Genomic DNA, 19,121 nt, shown 5'->3' with positions numbered 1-19,121 from the left:
AGTGTCACCTGGTACCTATCCTCGCACCCTTGCCTACTTGGTGTCATTTCCATGTCATTACCAAGACCAAGCTCCTTAAAGCCAGGGCTGTGCCCAGCACCCTTTCATCCAGTGTAGGTCCCAGACGTGGTCTCTCCCCAGTGCCCACTTTGGGCACACTGCCTAGAGCCGTGGCCCTCCACCCCAGCAGGGTCCTTGTCTGTGAGGCTCAGGCCAGGTGTTTGGTGGGGGAGCCGAATGCTTTTGTCTCAGGCCCTCAGAGACAGCACATTTCTGCAGTACATCTTCAGCCTCTGGATCCAGTCCCTCAGAGACAGCGCATTTCTGCAGTACATCTTCAGCCTCTGGATCCAGTCCCTCAGAGACAGCGCATTTCTGCAGTACATCTTCAGCCTCTGGATCCAGTCCCTCAGAGACAGCACATTTCTGCAGTACATCTTCAGCCTCTGGATCCAGTCCCTCAGAGACAGTGCATCTCTGCAGTACATCTTCAGCCTCTGGATCCAGTCCCTCAGAGACAGCACATTTCTGCAGTACATCTTCAGCCTCTGGATCCAGTCCTCAGAGACAGCGCATTTCTGCAGTACATCTTCAGCCTCTGGATCCAGTCCCTCAGAGACAGCACATTTCTGCAGTACATCTTCAGCCTCTGGATCCAGCCCTCAGAGACAGCGCATTTCTGCAGTACATCTTCAGCCTCTGGATCCAGCCCTCAGAGACAGCGCATTTCTGCAGTACATCTTCAGCCTCTGGATCCAGCCCTCAGAGACAGCGCATTTCTGCAGTACATCTTCAGCCTCTGGATCCAGTCCCTCAGAGACAGCGCATCTCTGCAGTGCATCTTCAGCCTCTGGATCCAGTCCCTCAGAGACAGCGCATTTCTGCAGTACATCTTCAGCCTCTGGATCCAGTCCCTCAGAGACAGCGCATTTCTGCAGTGCATCTTCAGCCTCTGGATCCAGTCCCTCAGAGACAGCACATTTCTGCAGTACATCTTCAGCCTCTGGATCCAGTCCCTCAGAGACAGCGCATTTCTGCAGTACATCTTCAGCCTCTGGATCCAGTCCCTCAGAGACAGCGCATCTCTGCAGTGCATCTTCAGCCTCTGGATCCAGTCCCTCAGAGACAGCGCATCTCTGCAGTACATCTTCAGCCTCTGGATCCAGTCCCTCAGAGACAGCGCATTTCTGCAGTGCATCTTCAGCCTCTGGATCCAGTCCCTCAGAGACAGCGCATTTCTGCAGTACATCTTCAGCCTCTGGATCCAGTCCCTCAGAGACAGCGCATTTCTGCAGTACATCTTCAGCCTCTGGATCCAGTCCCTCAGAGACAGCGCATTTCTGCAGTGCATCTTCAGCCTCTGGATCCAGTCCCTCAGAGACAGCGCATTTCTGCAGTGCATCTTCAGCCTCTGGATCCAGTCCCTTGGCTGGCTTTTTAAATCTCTAGGTCAGGTTCAGTCATGGACCAATCAGTAACCTGGGGTAACTCATGGCTTCTGGGAGCCTGCGTCAGCACAGAGGGCCATGCTCCTTGTGACAAGGCCACCTCAGGAGCCCTGCCCTCCAGTCAGCACCTGTGCTCATCAGATGCCTGCCTTTCGGGACTCGGGTCAGGACACCTCCTGCTCAGCTGCGTCTGAGTGACTTGCTTGTTCTGCATCATTTATTCGTAATTTCCGTCAACTACTGTAGGGGGACAGCCGGCCTCTCATGGGGTGGGAGGTAGTGGGGGGTGCACAGAAGGGTACTCTTGGCACACCATCTCCATGGCTGGGTGTTTCCTGGGAACATTCAGACCAAGCCTAGTTCATTCCACAAGTCTGCCGAAAGTTGGCCTTGCCTGGCTCCCTCCTGGGAGGTGGGAGATTGGAGGCCAGTACAGGCAGTGTTGTTTCTGATTGCCTGGGGGTAGGGGTGGGGTGGGGTGGCTTCCCCAGGGTGTCCAACATCTGGGGCTGTAGATCTGAACTGGGGCTGCCAGACCATATGACAGTTGAGTGAACCTGAGTCAAAGCAATTAGACTTTGCTGCTGCTACAGCTGACAGATCATAAGATTACAGGGAAGGCTTGCCTAGGCTTGAGGAATGCCAGAAACCGAGGGAGTCTGCAAAGGGAGGCTGCTGGCTGACCAGTGAGGAGATAAGAGAAGGGAAGTTCCGGGTGCATGGGTGCACAGCAGGCGAGGGAGGTCACCACTGTTAGATGAGTTGGCTAGACCCTGTGTTCCTGCTGGAAGGCAGAAGACACTCACTATCCCTCTTTTTCTGAGTCCAGAATTCCTGTGGCTGGGAGATATAGTTCAGTGGTATAGCACTGCTTAGGACCCACAATCACTGGCTTAGTCCTTAGCACCATAAAAAGTGCTCGGGGCAGGGTGTGAAGGGGTATGTGGGATGCCTCAGTTGGTAAAGTGCTCGATCTAGCACAAGGACCTGAACTCAAATTAAAAACAGTTGGGCAAGCCGGCAGTGGTGGCACACACCTCTAATCCCAGCGTTTTGGAGGCAGAGACAGGCAGAACTCTGTGAGTTTAAGGCCAGCTTGGACTACAGAGTTAGTTCTAGGTCAGCCAGGACCACACAATGAAACCCTGTTTTGAAAAACAGATGAAAAAACGGTTGGGTGTGGTGGTAGTGTGCACTTGCAATCCCAGGGTTGTGGAGTGAGAGACAGGAGGATTCCTGGGACAAACTGACCAGTCAGTCTACCTTACATGAAGAGTTCCAGGCCAGTGAAAACCTGTCTCCAAAAGAAAGGTGGATTGTGAATTCATAGAGACTGTGGTAGCATGCGCAGGCCTGTACAGGTTCAATTCAGATGGGGTCCCAGTGCTGAGAAAGGGCATTCTTTTGTCTTATTGGTCTTTTATTTGTACATTATAGTTCTGGGGTTGTGTGTGTGTGTGTGTGTGTGTGTGTGTGTGTGTGTGTGTGTGTGTGTGTTTCTTTTGGTTTTGTGTGTGTGTTTCTTTTCTAAAGAGAGAAAGAAAGGATGGGGAGAATCTGGGGGAGTTGGAGGTGGATAGAAAGTGTGATCAGAATATTTTATATGAAAAAAATTAGTTAAAAATAAAAGATTAACTCCCACCCCCAAAAGAAAAAACAAGGTGAATAATGCCTGAGACACGACAATGGAGGTATCTAGCATCCAAGTACATGCACACACACAAACAACATAGAAATACATAGAAATATCACACACACACCCCCCACACACACGGGGGGGGGGGCAGAGAGAGAGAGAGAGAGAGAGAGAGAGAGAGAGAGAGAGAGAGAGAGAGAGAGAGAGATGTCTTATCAGGATGAGCTGCTCTCTGTCTGGTCACTGGGCACAGGACCCTCATCTGTTCAGCAGAGGAGCAGATGGCTCCTTTGAGAGGCATGGTTAGGTGAACAGAGATCCATTCTACATTCTGTAAGATGCTGCTGCACTGGAACAGGGGTCTCAGTTTAAGTGTGCATGAAATCTCCTGGACTTTGCCGATTCTGAGCTCACAGCACAGGTCTGGGTGGGGCCCAGGGATCTCTCTGTGTTTCCATCAAGATTCCTGCCAATGCTGCTACAGCTACTATTCTTGAGAACCACAGCTGGCATAGCAAGGACCAAAGACATGCAGATTTTAGTTAATGCAAGACTTAACCCTGTTGGCTAAAGAATCTGTTAGAGAAGCAACCTGTCAGAGCTGTTTTCTGACTTTAAATGACTGGGCCAGGTGTGGCACCTGGGGGACTGAAGCAGGAGGCCCAGGAATTCAAGGTCATCATCAGCTACATAGTGAGTTGAAGGCTAGCTATAGAGTAATAGGTAGGTAGGTAGATGACAGACAGAAAGACAGACAGACAGATAGATAGATAGATACGTGACTAGTCCAACCTTATTCCCAAAGCACTGTCACAAGCATACGAAGGGCTTCAAACTAGGAATAGAATTTCAGCACCGAGGAGTGTTGTTCTCTTTAGATTTCCTTCTCCCCACTAGATCTCAGATCAGCTCATCTCCAACGATTGCTGTTGGGAACTGACCCACTACCTTATGGCCCTTTAACCGGTACTCTTCTTCTCCTTCTTTCTTAATAAGCAGCTCTCGATCTGAGTCACAGGGCTGTTTGTGACACTCTCCCAGGGTCTTTTGTTGGAAGGGTTAGAAGGTGATGACAGGCCTTTCAGAATAACCTGTAAAAGAGGACTTACTAGGCTTGGAGATGGCTCAGTTGGGAAAGTGTTTGTCTTCCAAGCCTGAGGACCTGAGTTCAGGTCCCCAGGACCCATGGAAAAAGTGGGGCACAGTGGTGTGTGCCTGTAATCTCAGTGATGGCAAATGGGGTGGGGCAAGAGAGACGGGTTGATCCGTGGAAGGCTGCAGGCCAGGCTGGTGGCAGAGTTTCAGGTCAGTGAGAGACCTGTCTTAAATAAAGGAGGAAGGTCGACACTGGGACCCTGAATGCATGATGCCCCCTTCCTGCCCCCTTTCACAGGCACTTGGAGGATTTACTCAGATGGCAGATGTCATCTTAGACCACAAGGTAAGGGTTAGGTAGGGCAGAACAATGGATCTGTGATGTGTGGTGTGATGGAATCATTATACAAGCCCCCCCCCCACAGCCTACCTCCAGACTTCTTTGACATTAGAAATAGATCTCAATTTGCGTCAGTTAGTGTTAGGTGAACTTCCAGCTCCTGCTGTCACTAAACCCAGCAGAGCAGTTAACTGTCTGAGCTAGGTGTGGTGTCACAGGCTGGTAATCTCAGCTACTTCAGAGGTCAGACAGAAGAATTGCAAGTTTGAGGCCTTCCTGGGCTATAGAGTGAGTTCAAGGTAGGTTGACTTCCTTAGTTACTATCTTGTTTGTTAGATTGTTTGGTTTTGAGACAGGTTTTCTCTCTGTAGCCCTGGTTGCCCTGAAACTTGCTCTGTAGAATTTACACCTTTGCCTCCCAAGTGCTGGGATTAAAGGTGTGTGCCACCATACCCAGCCTGAGCCTTTATGTTAAAAAAAAAAGTGCTGGTTTTGTGGCTCAGAGGTAGAGTACTTGCCTAAGATGACCTAGGTTCAATACCCGGTACTGAAGAAAAGATCTCAGCTTCAGTCCTCAATACTGATTAAAAGGATCTAGGTTCAAGCCCCAACACTGAATAAAGAAAAACGTGTCACCTGCTGTCAGCTTCCTGACTGTGATCCAGGAGCCAGGGAACTGGGCTGGGTCAAAGGGCTGGAGTTCATGTAGCTCTGTTGTCCTGTGAGCCTATGAAATGGGACAAGGGATAGAGGTGACCAGCACAGTGTCCTGGTGAAGAGCTTTGTGCAGGGCCCCATGAGACCTGTCTCCAGGGAGAAACAAAAGAGCTGCATTTACTTCCTGACAGAGGGCTGGTGAGGCAAAAACAGGCCCAGGCATAAAGACATCACAGTGCCTGGTCCGGTGGGCCCCTGCTTAGAACAGCTGCTGTGTAGCCTGAAGCATGCTTGTATTTCCTTATTGTGGCCTGGGCTTGGGTTTTAAATTGTGATATGATTGAAATCAGGCCAGTGTGGGCACAAAGACCTCCAAATCAGCTTCCTTGTTCATGCACTGTCCTAAAAAAGGTGTGCACTTGTGTTTGTGTGTGTGTGTGCGTGTGTGTGTATGTTGGTGTTGTGTATGTGTGTGTGTGGTGTGCATGTGTGTGTGTGTGTGTGTGTGTGTGTGTGTGTGCGCGCATGCTCTAAAGATGGAACCCAGAGCCTTTCACATGCTAGCAAAATACCCTACCATTGAGTTCTATCCCCAGGCCGGTTTTCACCTTTCATCTGGGGATAGGATCTCAATAAGTTACACAGACTAGTCTTGAAGTCTCTGTAGCCCAGGCAAGCCTCGAACTTGTGATCCCGTTGTTTCAGGTTTCCTATTAGCTGCAGTTTTCCTGTTTGCTTAATGGAAAGAGCTATGTACATACAGGGCAGAAAAGGCCACCGTACAGGAGGTTCTGCAGCGACTGGCTGACTTTTCCCTACACCTCATTCCTTCTGAGCCTCTTCCTGTTTTCCTAAAGTAAGTGAGTGCCCTTTTCTGTAGAAAGAGAAGCCGTCTGTCCCGATAGCTCTGTGCCTGTCACCAGCCAGGTAGACAGGAGTGAGGATTTCCTCCAGTAGCTAAACTAACACAAGGGACACTGGATGCCACAGAAGTATGGATGGGGAGCCATGGGATGAGGGCAGGTCCTGGGGCTGGCAAATGATAGCTGGTATTGTAAGAATGCCTTGGAACCGGGTGTGGTGGCATACACCCTTAATTTCAGTACCAGAAGGCAGAAACAAATGGATCTCTGAGTTTGAGGCAAGCCTGGTCTACATAGTGAGTTTTAGGGCAGCCAGGGGTATTTAGAAAGACCCTGTCTGGAAAACAAAAAACCAGGAAGAGTGGCTTGGAAAAGAGTCCCTCCCCCTCAGCATCAAAGGCAGCACACAGATGGCACAGGGCCAGCTTCCTGCTCTGGTTTGTGTTGTTTGAATCCCAGGCTGTCCAGAGCCAGCACACTGGTGCTTTTGTGAGCCTCCGAGCCTTCTAGAAGGTTCTGGTGCAGAGTAGAAAGGCCCAGATGTGCTCTCATGGGAGGTTCCTGGCACTGGCAGTGGGACTGCTAAGGGAGAATGCCCTTGCCCTGAAGGTGCCCAGGGTGGCAACTTCTATGGCACAGCAGACTTGCTTATGGTTTCTTCCAGTCATTCAGCAGCTTGCCGCTCTCTTCCTGCCTTTGCTGTGACTCTTGGTAGAACTCATGCAATACCGGGAACTTGTTCGACATTACTTTCTTTGCAGGTCATGAATATTGCCTGACAGTCAGATGCTGTGAGACAACTCCATGGGCAAGAACCTCATCTCAATGTCAGGCAGAGGGTGGAGGGGCTTACCATTTCTGGCCCCTGGTCTGTAGCTGCACAGAGGGAGCAATGTGAAGGTTTCATGGCATCTCCAAGCCAGGAGCCCTTATGATCCAGAGGAACAGTTGGGTTGAAGTTACCCAACTGTTGCAAGGGGGGGGGCATGTTTTAGGCATTACAAGAGCACTCAGAGAGGCCAGTGTCCTCAGGGCAGCTCTCCAGGCCCATCCATGGCAGACAGGGACAGAGGACTCATTGATGCTGATACTTGCAAGTGACCTGAGGGATGGGCCCCAGAAGGACTGGATAAGAGTTGACTTTTTTCAAGGCTCAGTTTAGTGTTTTTAAAACTGTCATATTGCTGGACATGATGGCGCATGCCTATAATTCCAGCATTCAGGAGGCTGAGGCTGGAGGATGAGGAGATGGCTCAGTAGGTAAAGTGCTTGCTGTGAACATATATGACCTGGTTTTGGGTCACTTAAGACCCACATCAAGCCAGGAATGATTTGTCAGTAATTCCTGTGCTTCTAAGGTGAGATGGGAGGTGGAGACAAGAGAATCCCCATAAGCTCTGGGACCAGCTAGCCAGGCATGTGCAGCAGTCGACAACAAAGAGACCCTCTCAAAAAAGGTGGCGTTTGAGGACTGATGTCCTAATGTTGTCCTATCACCTCCACTCATGCTCATTGTGTGCGCATACACACACACACACACACACACACACACACACACACACACACACACACACTGAAAAAGATGTAAGTCAAAGACTTCACTTTGAAGATAAGGAAAGAGAAGCGTGGGGAAATTAGGTGACATTGGTCACTGCTACTAACTCTTAGAGAAATGCAAACAGGTAAGGAATGGAGGTGCCAGACCTTTGCTTGGTGAGAGCACGTAAGCAGACCCTTCACCCTATTGCTGGCCAGTTCTCTTCCCTCCTGCCAGGTACAGCTTCTTGGAGCTCTTTAAAGTCTTTTCTTCCCAGCCCTCTCCGTCCTTAGGGAACTGCAGCCAGGTTCTACAGGTGAGACTTACCAAACCCAAAGAGCTCTGGGAGAGGGGAAAGGCAGGGTAGAAATGCTTGGGAGTAGAAGTGGAAACTTGAAAAACCACTCACCATGCTGCCTGTAGCTACTCCTCCCGGGTGGTCCTCTGCCTTCCTATGGAGACATGGAGCCTGGAGCTGTACTTGTGTCTCTCAGTGGCCTCATTCCATTCATGGGGCCACTCAGGGGTCCCAGACACAGCAAGTGGCCCATTCTCTGAAGCCTGGACTGGAAGTGTGGTTCCTAGCCCAGCTGTAGCACAGACCCTAGGAGATTGCCAAACATGGGATTCCAGCTACCTCCAGACTTACTGAGGACTTCTGTGCCAGCAAGACCCCAGGCAATTCCTCTGCAAGTCTGTTACTGTTGCTGCCCTTCCCTCCCAAGAGCTGTCTTCTGACATCGCTGGGCCAAGAATATGAGACCCAGCAGCTTCCCCCTCATAAATGGCAGCCTTCTGTTTCCTTAGAACTTTCAAAAATGCAGCCTAGTAAAACCAGATGTTCATATGAGAGAATGCTTGCTTTGTTGGACAAATACTCAAGCTCTTCAAGAAGCAGGTGCATATACAGTTGTCTGTTGGTCTGTGGAATTCCAGAATCATTCCCATCTCAAAACTGGGGATGCTCAAGTCTCTGGTATAAAACCCATGATTCTTAAGCCATCCTGCTTTATGCTTTAAAAGACACATCAATACCGAATGCAGTTTATATGTGGGGTCAGTAGGTACCATATTATATTGTTTAGGGAACAATGATAAGACAATATGTGCTCAGTACAGATGCAGTCTCCCCCTGCCACATATTTCTGATCTGAAGGTGGTTGAGTCCTCAGAGACAAGAGAGTCTACTGTTCTCAAAAGGCAAAGCAAAATACAGCATTTGATTACAGAGGTACCCCAAGGACCTCCCCAGTGTGTAAAGCTGTCTGATATCTATGCCATCAAGAACCCGAATGTCTTAAGTAAAGGCTAATTTATATCCATTCTTCCCAGACTACTCAGGGACAGAGGTTTGGGAGGTTTCTGTAATGTCAGAAAGGTTGAGGATACAAGTGTTCTAGAAAGTTCATGTATGGGCAGCAGTTATTCCCACCTCCCCACCCCGCCTCCCCCAATGCTGTCAGAAACATGAGCTTGCTGGTCTCCCAAATAACTGGTGACTTCCTCTCTGCCAACCCTTTCCCAGCCCAAGCATTTTGGTGGTTGCTGCTGACAGATGACAAAACAACACAGTAGTCAGAGTTGTTTTTTTAAACTTTTTTTCTTTTGGTTTGTTTTTAAAGAAACTGCATACATTATCAGAGAGAAACAATAATTTAAATACCATGCAGTTTCTGTATGTACAAAACCTAGGCCACAGAGATCCAGTTTAGTTTATATTCTATGTACAGCATCTTCCTCATACAGCCGTCATCTGTTAAGTTAGAACCCTGGAGGGCACGGGGTCAAAGGTCACCACACTCACTCACTCCTATACAAAGACGAACTATGTACAGACACCAGGAAGCAACTGGAAGAAAGCAACCTGCTTGGGGAGGAAGAGACTCATGGGAGGAAGAAGTCATCGAAGGTGACCCCTGCCCACTGACTGTGTACAGGGAGAGTCCGGGACCCCATTCATCAAAGCGACACACCACGATGCTCATTCCGAAAGTACAAACACATTGTTCATAAGCAGGGGAAAAAGAAGTTGAGAACATCTCCTCATATGGACCATTGCATTGTTTGGTTTCTCTACCTGGAAGAAAGGCTCACATTCTAAAAACCTGACGGGCCTCTCAGAGCATCTGGGGACAAAGCCATCAGGACGTTGGAAAAGCCAGTTTGCCAATGGCAGGCTCTTCTCCCAGGAAGCGAACCTGGGATGGGGTCTTCAGCAATGCCTGGTTTTGAGAAGGAACAAGAGTTGACACATTTCCAGTTCCCCCCTTTCTTGCTAACCTGAACCCCATGGTGCTCAGATGGGAATGTGTAGGCTCAAGATGAACTCACTTGAGAACTGCAGCTTTTCCAGAAAGGGATGGTTAAAGCCATATGGTTCACCTTATTCCCCCCTCATTAATGTCAAATTGTCACCTCTGGAAACAATTCGAGTCACTTCAGTTATCCTATCAAAGTGGGGGGAAAGGTGGTTACAGCTCCCTAAAGACCCAAGGCTTTCAGAAGGAGAAGGCAAGTGCCATCCCACAGCTGGGGAGGCTGCTGAGCCTGGGTAGGAACCACTTGTCATGGCCTTGAAATAGCTGATCCCCAAAGGAGGTGACCTCTTAGGAGCATGTGAGGCACACCCCTAACTCTGAGCAAGTGACTTCTGCAAAAGGGGGCCCTACAAGAAGTGATGTGGGCATTGTGTCCAACTTCTTCCATAGAGAGAGAGGAGGGCAACTCCAGGGCATGCTGAGGTGCCTGTACAGCAGCAGAGCAATAGAAGACTTTGGGACTTCTGTTCCCAGGCAATCAGAAGGGTCCCAGAACCAAGGCCAGCAGGGAAGCCAAGGCGTTCCTTAGGACTCCTCCTGACTGGGAAAGGCCTGTCTGTCAGTCCAGGACACCACAGCAGCCTGAAGCACAGCTGCTGTTTAGAGGAAGTGTAGCCCTCAGGCCTGGCCAGGCAGGACCTCCACCCAGGACATGTGTCTACTCTCCACCCTAGGGAAGTTCAAGGAAAGAGTTCTGCATCTTGCTCCTACCCTGTGCACATTCAAAAGTCAGTAAGACTTTCTAGAAGATTGTGTTTACACCCACACTAAAATCCCTGCTATGTTTTCCCTGAATACCCCTCTGGACATTCAAATAATAATAATAGTAATAATAATAATAATAGAAAGATCCAGTGACGGTGGTGTCTTTGAGCTGAACAGAGGTGTGCTTGGTCCAGATGGTTCCAGGAGGGCAGCAGCTTTATGGCGCTACCTGTAGGGCCGATCTAAGCTTTCCTTTACCTCTGCCTGGTTTCTGGGTTAGCAACTGGCCATGGAGACATTAATGCTCCAGAAAATTACATGATCTCACTGATAGGTGCTGTGTCCTAAGAGTGACATGGTCCCAACTGGTTTGACAAGGGGATATCTTTTGGGGGCTGACCAGAATGTCTAGCTGACATCTTTTAAAATCCTGGGTGTGTTGGATGGGGAATCAGCCATCACCTAGTGAAACCATGGTGACTCTGAAGGCTGGGGTGCACCACAGGGATGGAGGCAGAGCTTATCACACAAGAGCCTGTGAGCTCCACTAGGAAGGAAAACAGTGCTGTGGCAGGCCTCCGTAGGGTCTGGGGTGTCCTTCCCTCAGCGTAACCCAACCCTTGGAGGCCCTGTCAACAGGGCAGCTGGAGGCACACCCCAAGAAAGAGATGTGGGGGGGGGGCTCCGGGTAAGAGGAGCAGCAAGGGACACCATAGACAGCCATGGCTGGCAAAGTTTTGCTCAGTGCTAGCCCTGCTAGGATGTGATCTTTCTGCAGAAACTCTTCAGAGAACAGACAGAAGAGTGGAAGGCCCTGGAGAGTCACAGGGACATTGGTGCCCAGCTCTGGTCTCCATGTACTCGAAGCTGTTAAAACTGCCAAACCACAGCTTCACTGTCTCAGAGGTGTCCCAAGGCCAATGAAAAGCACAGGTCACGTGGAGTTTCTGACCCCAGCCTCTGGTCAGCTCATACTCATGAATACCACAGGGAACCTTAGCAATGGCATTTATGTGTGGATCACGCACGGCCCCGGGCTTTCCAAACATAAGCTGGTCAATGAATGCGAGCTGGACAGGCAGCCACCATTCCTCACTTTTCTGGAGAGCAGTTCTGTTCGGGCTGGGGGTCAAGTTAGATGCTCAGTTTCGGCCTCCTCTGCCCACAACATACATGCTTAGGATCAGAGTGCCAGCACAGGCTTCCCCAGGACAAGGCTGAAGAGAAAGTGTGTGTGTATGGGGGTGACAACTGAGAGGTCTTCCCCCCTTCCTCCTCTCAAGGGCCCCCAAAGTGAATGCCCCGTCTGGAGTCTGTCTAGGGTAGCTGGATTAGGATTTTACCCATCCACTCCCATGCCAAACCCCCTGCCCTTGGACTCAGGTGATAGTCCCCTGTGAGGAAGGGGTTCATTGAAGACTGAACCAATGTGGTGCGTGCTGGCTGGCAGGGGGGGGAGGGTCACAAGGCAGTCTCTGGACAGTGTTCAGGTAGAGCCCTGCTGGGGGCGGGGACACCTTTCTGTAGCAGAAGTGGCGCCAGCAACTTTGACTGAGGAGTAGTCACCATGGTGTTCCTGCACATAGAATCCTGATTGTGTTTCCCTTTGTTTCTTCTTCTTTCTTCTTTTCTTTCTTCTTCTTTTTTTTTTAAAAAAAGGCAGTTCAGATTTACATCATAATGGGGAAGTGGACAAACGCCAGCACTTATGGTTCTCATAAATTTATGTTTTGAAGACAGCAGAGCACTCAAAGGTAATCTCACTCTTAAGGTCGATGAAACCTGGGAAACAAGAAACTTCATCAAGGTCTAGGGGACGTCGGAGGCCCCATCCCACAACAGCATCTTTTCATTCTCACATACCCTGCTTGTGACACCGATACTCCAGTGTGACCTCCCATCCATGACACAAACACAAAGGGGCAACCCCAAGTATCTGAGCTCCACAGATTTTACCTAGGGACCAGACAAAGTTTAACTTGGAGACTTTGGAGGCTAAACCTGGGTGGCTGCACTTGGGCTCCTGCATGGCAGTGAGATGGAGGTCCTACCAGTGCGTCTGAGTCAGGCAGTATGCACACCGACAAGTCCCTGTTTCCCCACGTGCTCTCCAAAGGGGGCTGATTAGAAAAACTAAGCCAGTGGCTTAGTAGCTAACTGGCCATGCATACACCTCACATAATGAATTCTTTCTGTGTCTCATTTTTCCCAAGCAACATCATCAGACAGGACTGCTTGGTAGAGGAATGTAGGCAGCACACTCTTTAGTGGTCCCATGTGGTATTTTGGTATTCTGCCCAGGTTTGGTCTCTGCTGACTATAAGTTGAGAACACTCTTAACACCTCAGCTTCCGTTTTTTTTTTTTTAATTAAAAACTCCTCTGGGGTCCTTCAACTTGTGTCAGTTTTCACCTGAATGAATTAAGAAACAGAGGGTGACTTTTTGTGTGGGCCTTAAATATTTTAATATTCTTTCCCTGAGGTTTTGTTTTTCTAACCCTTTTTTGTTGTTGTTTTTGTTTTGAGGCAGAGTCTAACTGTGGAGCACTAGCTGGCCTGCAACTCCCTATGTAGACAAGGCTGGCCCTGAACTCAACAGAGACTCATCCACATTTGCCTCCCTGGTGAGGGACTAATGGTGTATGTCCGCACACAGGGCCTCATTGCCCTCTTGTTACCAACTTAAAGGTAAAACTTGTCATTGATCTCTGTCTTATCATCTATCATCTTACCTACAAAACCACTTGGTAATCCGGGGGCAAATGGGTATTTGTATGAAAGTAAATACTGACAGAGTGAGCATATCTGCAAAGCCATCATCCAAGAGGCTGAGGCAGGAGGATTGCTCTAAGTTCCTGGCCAGTCTGGGCTACGTAGTAAGAACCAAGCCAGCTGGGTCTCTGATAAAAATAAAGTAACAGTGAAAAAGGGAAAACAAACATTGCTGTGGGGGACATTCAAGGTGGACCCCATCAATGCCAACCTTGTCAAGTGTCTGCTTAACTCGTGGGTGGATCCCATCGGTACCAACATGGTCAAGTGTCTATTTAACTCAAGGTGGACCCCATCAATGCCAACCTTGTCCAGTATGTACTTAACTAATGGGTGGATCCCATCAGTACCAACCTGGTCAAGTGTCTACTTAATTCGTGGACTTCCATTTCAGTGCTTTTAAACTCATTGAGTTCCTTCCGGATGGCAGCCTGGAAGAGTAGTAGCTGGTCAGTGTGCTGAAGAAGCAGGAAGGCCTCCCCCTTTGTCATACCTAAAACACTTTTGTTCTCACACACAACTACATAAAAAAGCCACCAGGGGTATCCTTTAAAACTTTCCAGGATTTCTTTTCTTTGGGGATACCATGAGGTTCTAATGGAGCTGGCTATATTCTATGAGGTCTCTGTGCCCCCTGCTTCTCACGGGGGTTCAGATAGCACACAGTGACTTTGGCATCTCCTCTCTTTTGCAGTTCTGCTGGGTGCCTGGGAAGGTGTCTTGACACAGAGAGCCAGTGATAAGTCTGGGGCTCATGTTAAGAATGGCTTTGGGCCCAGTCCAGTGTTATTCTGTCTGTCTGGGCCCAGTCCCCTGACATGCTATGGTAAAAACTGAAGGATCCTGGGTTGGAATGCTACTTCTTACTGCCACAGTCCTGAGTGGTGGGGACCTTTCAGAGGCAACCTGGTTGTTAAGGGGGACCAACGCCTCTATAGGGATGTGATCAGTTAAACAGGAGGAGCAGGCTGTTACAAAGTAAGATGTCTTCTTACACTTTCTCTCTAGCATGTGTCTCTCTCCCTGACTTAAGTCCCATTAGGAAGCAGCATGAGGTTCTCACCAGATGAGACCACCTGACCTTGGGTTTTCTGGCTTCCAGAATCTTTAGCCTTTAAATAACCTTTCTATATAAAATTAGGAAGCCTCAAATGTTCTGTTACAGCCCCAGCAAATAGACCAAGATTCTGTCTCTGCTCCTTCTGAGAAACAGGCACAGTATCTTCTGTGCCTTTTCCAAGTGAAGAACCAATGGCGTGGCTTCCCACAGGTCACCGGGAGCGCTCATGAGAGCAGCATTTTCAGGGTGGGGCCAAGGCAGGGCTCCGCTTTCCTGACATAAAATGCCAGCCTCCCCTTCCTCAACACGCCCGCTTACTTTGTCAGCAGCTGTGAGGCGGGTCCATGGCTTGTCTGCTCTGCGGTCATAGTCCTGGGCATCTGCTACCTCCACGTAGTCACTGAACCGAATGAGGATCTTCCTCTCCCGAAGTTCTTCCACTGTGGGCCTTTGACTGAGCTGTAAGGAGGGAGAAAGCGGGGCCCAGTCAACAGAGGGCTTTAGACCGCGGTTTCACTTGGGAACTTGTAGGTGTGGAAAGTGAGTTCAGGAAGACAACTGATATGTTATACAGCAAGATGGAGTCGGGGGCAGAACCAAAGTGCTCAACTCCGGGATTCTGAGAGCTTCATTGTCCCGTTCAACCTCTCAGGCTTATGCAGATGACAACAGCCTGTCCTATATCATCCTGCTTTCTTGGCCTGATAGGAAGCCTGGTTGTCTGTGTACTACAGTGTGGGTGTCTACTGCGGATTTTCTGTCTGTCCTTCACCCCGTGGGAGGCAAGCACCTTAAGCAACGACTCTGTCTAAATTTGCATTGTTGAGTCCATATCTCCGTCTTAAATTTGATGCTGTTTGCAGAATGGGTTTGTAACACATTATATGTGTGTGTGCACGTACAGATCATGTATATATATATACCCATATGTGTCTACAGACACACACATATGCCCGAGTGTTTTAGACGTAGAGAAGAGCACTTGCCAATGGTGTGCAGCCTCTGGAGGGTGAGGGGGTGGGATATGTTGATTTAGGAATTTCTGGTGTTTTTCTCAGAAGATCAGCTGTAAGTTTAGTGAACCAATGCAGAGCTGAGCAATGCCACAATTATGCCATGGAGAACAAACTTTGTGAGGAAAGAGGAATAAAATCCTGCTTATTTATCTCCCTCCTGGTATTCTCACTGAGCACCCTTCCTCTGTCCCTTAACAACATAAAGCTGACATTTCTATTATCTTTCCTGTCACAAGCTTATTTCTTCTGGAGCAACACTCTCTTTACAATGCTGTCAAGTCATGTTCAACCAATGTTACTTAAAAACAATTTTCCTCTGAGCCCTAGAATGTCGACTGCTATTATTAGAAGAGGCAGTCAGATAAAGTCTTACAACTCTGGTCTATAAAACAAACAACAAATTCAAATTACTCTGGCTGTTTTGACTGCCACGCAGCTGTCTTCCTGATGCCCTTGGCTGGAGATGGAATGTTCCAGCCTGCTGTTGCCATGGCACAATGAGATGCCATCTTGCTGCCATTAAACAGAGAGGCTCCCGGGGGCAGCCACAAGGGTAGGACTAAGTAGGCCTGTGGCTCCCTTTTGGCTAAAGGAGGAAGTTCCAGGGATCAGAAGCCTAATGATTGTGGAACTGATCCATGTCTAGACTGGTAGTGTTTTTAGTCTGTGCTGAGGCACCAGGCATTTTTAAGGGCTAGACACTTTGGCATCCATGCTGCTTGTCATAAGAAAGTATAGTTTCCCATGCTCTGTGGCCAAGGTTGCTGGAAATGAAAAAGATGGCCATCTTGGCATCAAAGTGTTCTTTCTGAAATATTGAAACTGACAGAATTTAAAAATAAAAGGAAACATTTCATTTTTGCCACATTCACACCAGATAAACAGAATCAAACTCTCCAATTTGTGGTTTCCTATCCAGTTACCTCAGGATGTTAGATGAGCAGTGTTAATGTCTGATGTGTGCTACATCCCAAGCAGGGGCTCTAAGCCATGACTTCTGGATTTATCTTCCTGGAAACCACACACGAGGCTAGCTGGGTGTAGTGTTTCACATCTTCAATCTCAGTACTCAGGAGGCTAAGGCAAAAGGATCTAGAGTTCAAGACCAGCCCGGGCTACATGGTGAATTCAGGGCTAGTTTGGGCTTTCTAACAAGAGACTATCTGCTCCCTCCCCTGCTTCAGAAAAGTAAATGAATAAGTAGAGAAATCATGATTTAGAGTTTACTAGTTGCCCATCTAACAGCAGAATCTGGAGAGAAGACTTGATGATGGAGGTGCTCAAGGGCAGGGGTGATGGAAGTGTTCAAGGCAGGGATGATGGAAATGTTCAAGGACAGGGATGCTGGAGGGGCTCAAGGCAGGGATGCTGGAAATGTTCAAGGCAGGGATGCTGGAGGGGCTCAAGGCAGGGATGCTGGAAGAGCTCAAGGCAGGGATGCTGGAGGGGCTCAAGGCAGGGATGCTGGAGGGGCTCAAGGACAGGGGTGATGGAAATGTTCAAGGCAGGGATGCTGGAGGGGCTCAAGGACAGGGGCTGCTTTTCATGGCCCCAATCCTGTGTTACTCTCACCTAAATCAAATCAGCATGGTATTGTGCTCATGTTCTGGGAGGGGACAAGTAAGGACGGTACAGATTGTTGTGTTGGGGGTCTTGGGTGGAATGTGGACCCAAATACTAGTCAGAATCTTCCAGAACTCTCTTCCATGTGTGCACACCTCACCATTAATACCCAAAGCCCAAGGTCCTCTCTAGATGCTGAGAAGATAATCTTTGTGGATAAAGTCCAGTTTTCTGAGGAAGATGGATTGAGAGAATGGGAAAGAAGTAGCATTTATATTAATCTGTGCCAGCAGTATCATGTGCAACCAAACATTTGAAAAAAAAATGAGCCAATTGAGATCCAAATTCCACTGAAATACAACCTAAACCCCAAGTTTACCCCTTCCCCTCCTCCCATCATGTAAGCTTTCAGTTAGGTTGCTGCCCTTTCTTAGGGTTTGTGGTGGAGGGGATGGTGGAGGACAAGGGAGGAGAACACTGTCTCTGTGCTACATCTCCAACACTTAATTGTTGTTTTGAGAAGAGAGGCATTTATTTCTAGCATATAATTTTTATGTTTTCAATTTAGTTAAACAAATGATGTGGTCTGTTGTTATCAACACCAGCCCCTCGGTTTTAGTTTTCACTAGTACATTAAAATTCAATAGGATTTTATTAAGAAAATCAGGGCTGAGGCTATAAGCAGCCACCAGCCCTGGCATCTGGTTTTGGTACGAGAGAGGCTCAAGGGAAAAGAATTTGCCCAGAGCCAGGGCAGGCTGTGTGTTTCCCACCTACAGGTGGGCGCCAGTACTCTGCAGACCCAGGGAAATATTAAATTTCCGCTTCCACATTTCCCTCAGTCTCCTTCTGAAACAGTCATTCCTGCCCTCAAGGTCACTATTTTTACCTCCCCTTGGCAGGAAACTGGAAATGCTAGAATCACAGGGCCATTCCCCCTGGTGGGGGTGGGTGGGTGAGGGAGTCAGAAGGCGGAGGGTGGGGGGGTAGAGAGATACCAGGAAGTCAGGGAGGGGACAATGATGTTAACTGCAACATCTGGAGGCCATTTGTAGGTAAGATGGCAAGTATCGTCATCATGGGGGACAGAAGCGTGGGAAGCAAAGCTTTTGCACACCCTCTACTACTGCATTATGCAGTTACAGTCAAAGTTCTGTTTGCAAGAACATACAATCTTTTGATAAGAGATAAGAATTGACAGATACCTAAATACCACCCCCCCCCTTTTGAGGTAGGGTCTCACTATGTATCCCAGGTTGGTCTGGAACTTGTTACTGTACCCCAAGATTGCCTAAAACCCACAGCAGTTCCCTTGTCTCAGACTTCCAGAGTTCTGGGGTAATAAAAGGCACACACCGTCATGAGTAAGAGCCAAAGTCAGCCTATAAGTCCCTTTTGCCTAAGGACAAATTACTTCCTAGAATGCTTGGAAATGACAAGCCACATGTTTTATTCCCCTAAACAAGTGTGTTTGACCCATCTGCAATGGATGTGCTTGATCACATGTGGAGGTACGCAGGCAGGGAGTATGTCTGGATGTGGGCTTGCCCCTGATTGGACCTGATGGGAAATGTAATGAATTGTGGGTTTTGCCTTAAAAGGTGAAACAGGGTCACTAATTGGGATCCCAGAGTGAATCTGATCAGAGTCCATCCTGGTCAGTATTTAACCAAAATTTGCTTCAGATTTGACTCAAAATTGTGGAACTGGTTTTTCTCTCTTGAATCTCGGGACAAACACTTTCTCCCGAAGACTGGAGTTAGAGCCAAAGTGAGGGAGGTCACTCAGCTTCGATTCTCATCCCCCACTGTGTGATGCCAGCCAGACACCCCATCATCCAGGCCATTGTTTATCTTCCTTCCTTTAATTAGTTTGGCATTTGGCTTGCTACCAATGTTTGGGATAGTTTGGGGCAGAGAGAGTGTTGAGGAGTAGAAATTACTTCCTGAATAAGTGGCACGGCCTCTCAGGACCTCCAAATCCATCCTTTATGTAATGTTTCCAGGGGGAGAAGTCACTAATGAACATCTTTAGAATTAATTTTAATGGGTCTCTTCCTTCACCATCTCTAAGGCTGAGTATCCTTTTCTCAAGATGGCCACTGCAGGGGG

General features: G+C 48.6%; 1 protein-coding gene across 10 annotated transcripts in view; it reads right to left on the bottom strand.

Moving 5' to 3' along the window:
• Positions 1 to 9,157: 9,157 nt before the first annotated feature.
• Phactr1 (phosphatase and actin regulator 1) overlaps positions 9,158 to 19,121 on the bottom strand; it is a 463,994-nt gene continuing 454,030 nt past the window's right edge. For all 10 annotated transcript variants that reach the window (XM_013110659.3, XM_013110663.3, XM_013110665.3 and 7 more), the window contains 3 exons: positions 14,750 to 14,890; positions 13,726 to 13,802; positions 9,158 to 12,381 (listed from right to left, as the gene is read on the bottom strand). In XM_013110659.3, coding sequence (XP_012966113.1) covers positions 12,366 to 12,381; positions 13,726 to 13,802; positions 14,750 to 14,890 — 234 coding nt within the window. In that variant the 3' untranslated portion in view covers positions 9,158 to 12,365. The remainder of the gene's footprint in view (positions 12,382 to 13,725; positions 13,803 to 14,749; positions 14,891 to 19,121) is intronic.

Source organism: Mesocricetus auratus, unplaced genomic scaffold (assembly GCF_017639785.1).
Source record: "Mesocricetus auratus isolate SY011 unplaced genomic scaffold, BCM_Maur_2.0 Super-Scaffold_100013, whole genome shotgun sequence".
Lineage (NCBI taxonomy): Eukaryota > Metazoa > Chordata > Mammalia > Rodentia > Cricetidae > Mesocricetus > Mesocricetus auratus.
This window is presented reverse-complemented; position numbering and strand designations above follow the sequence as displayed.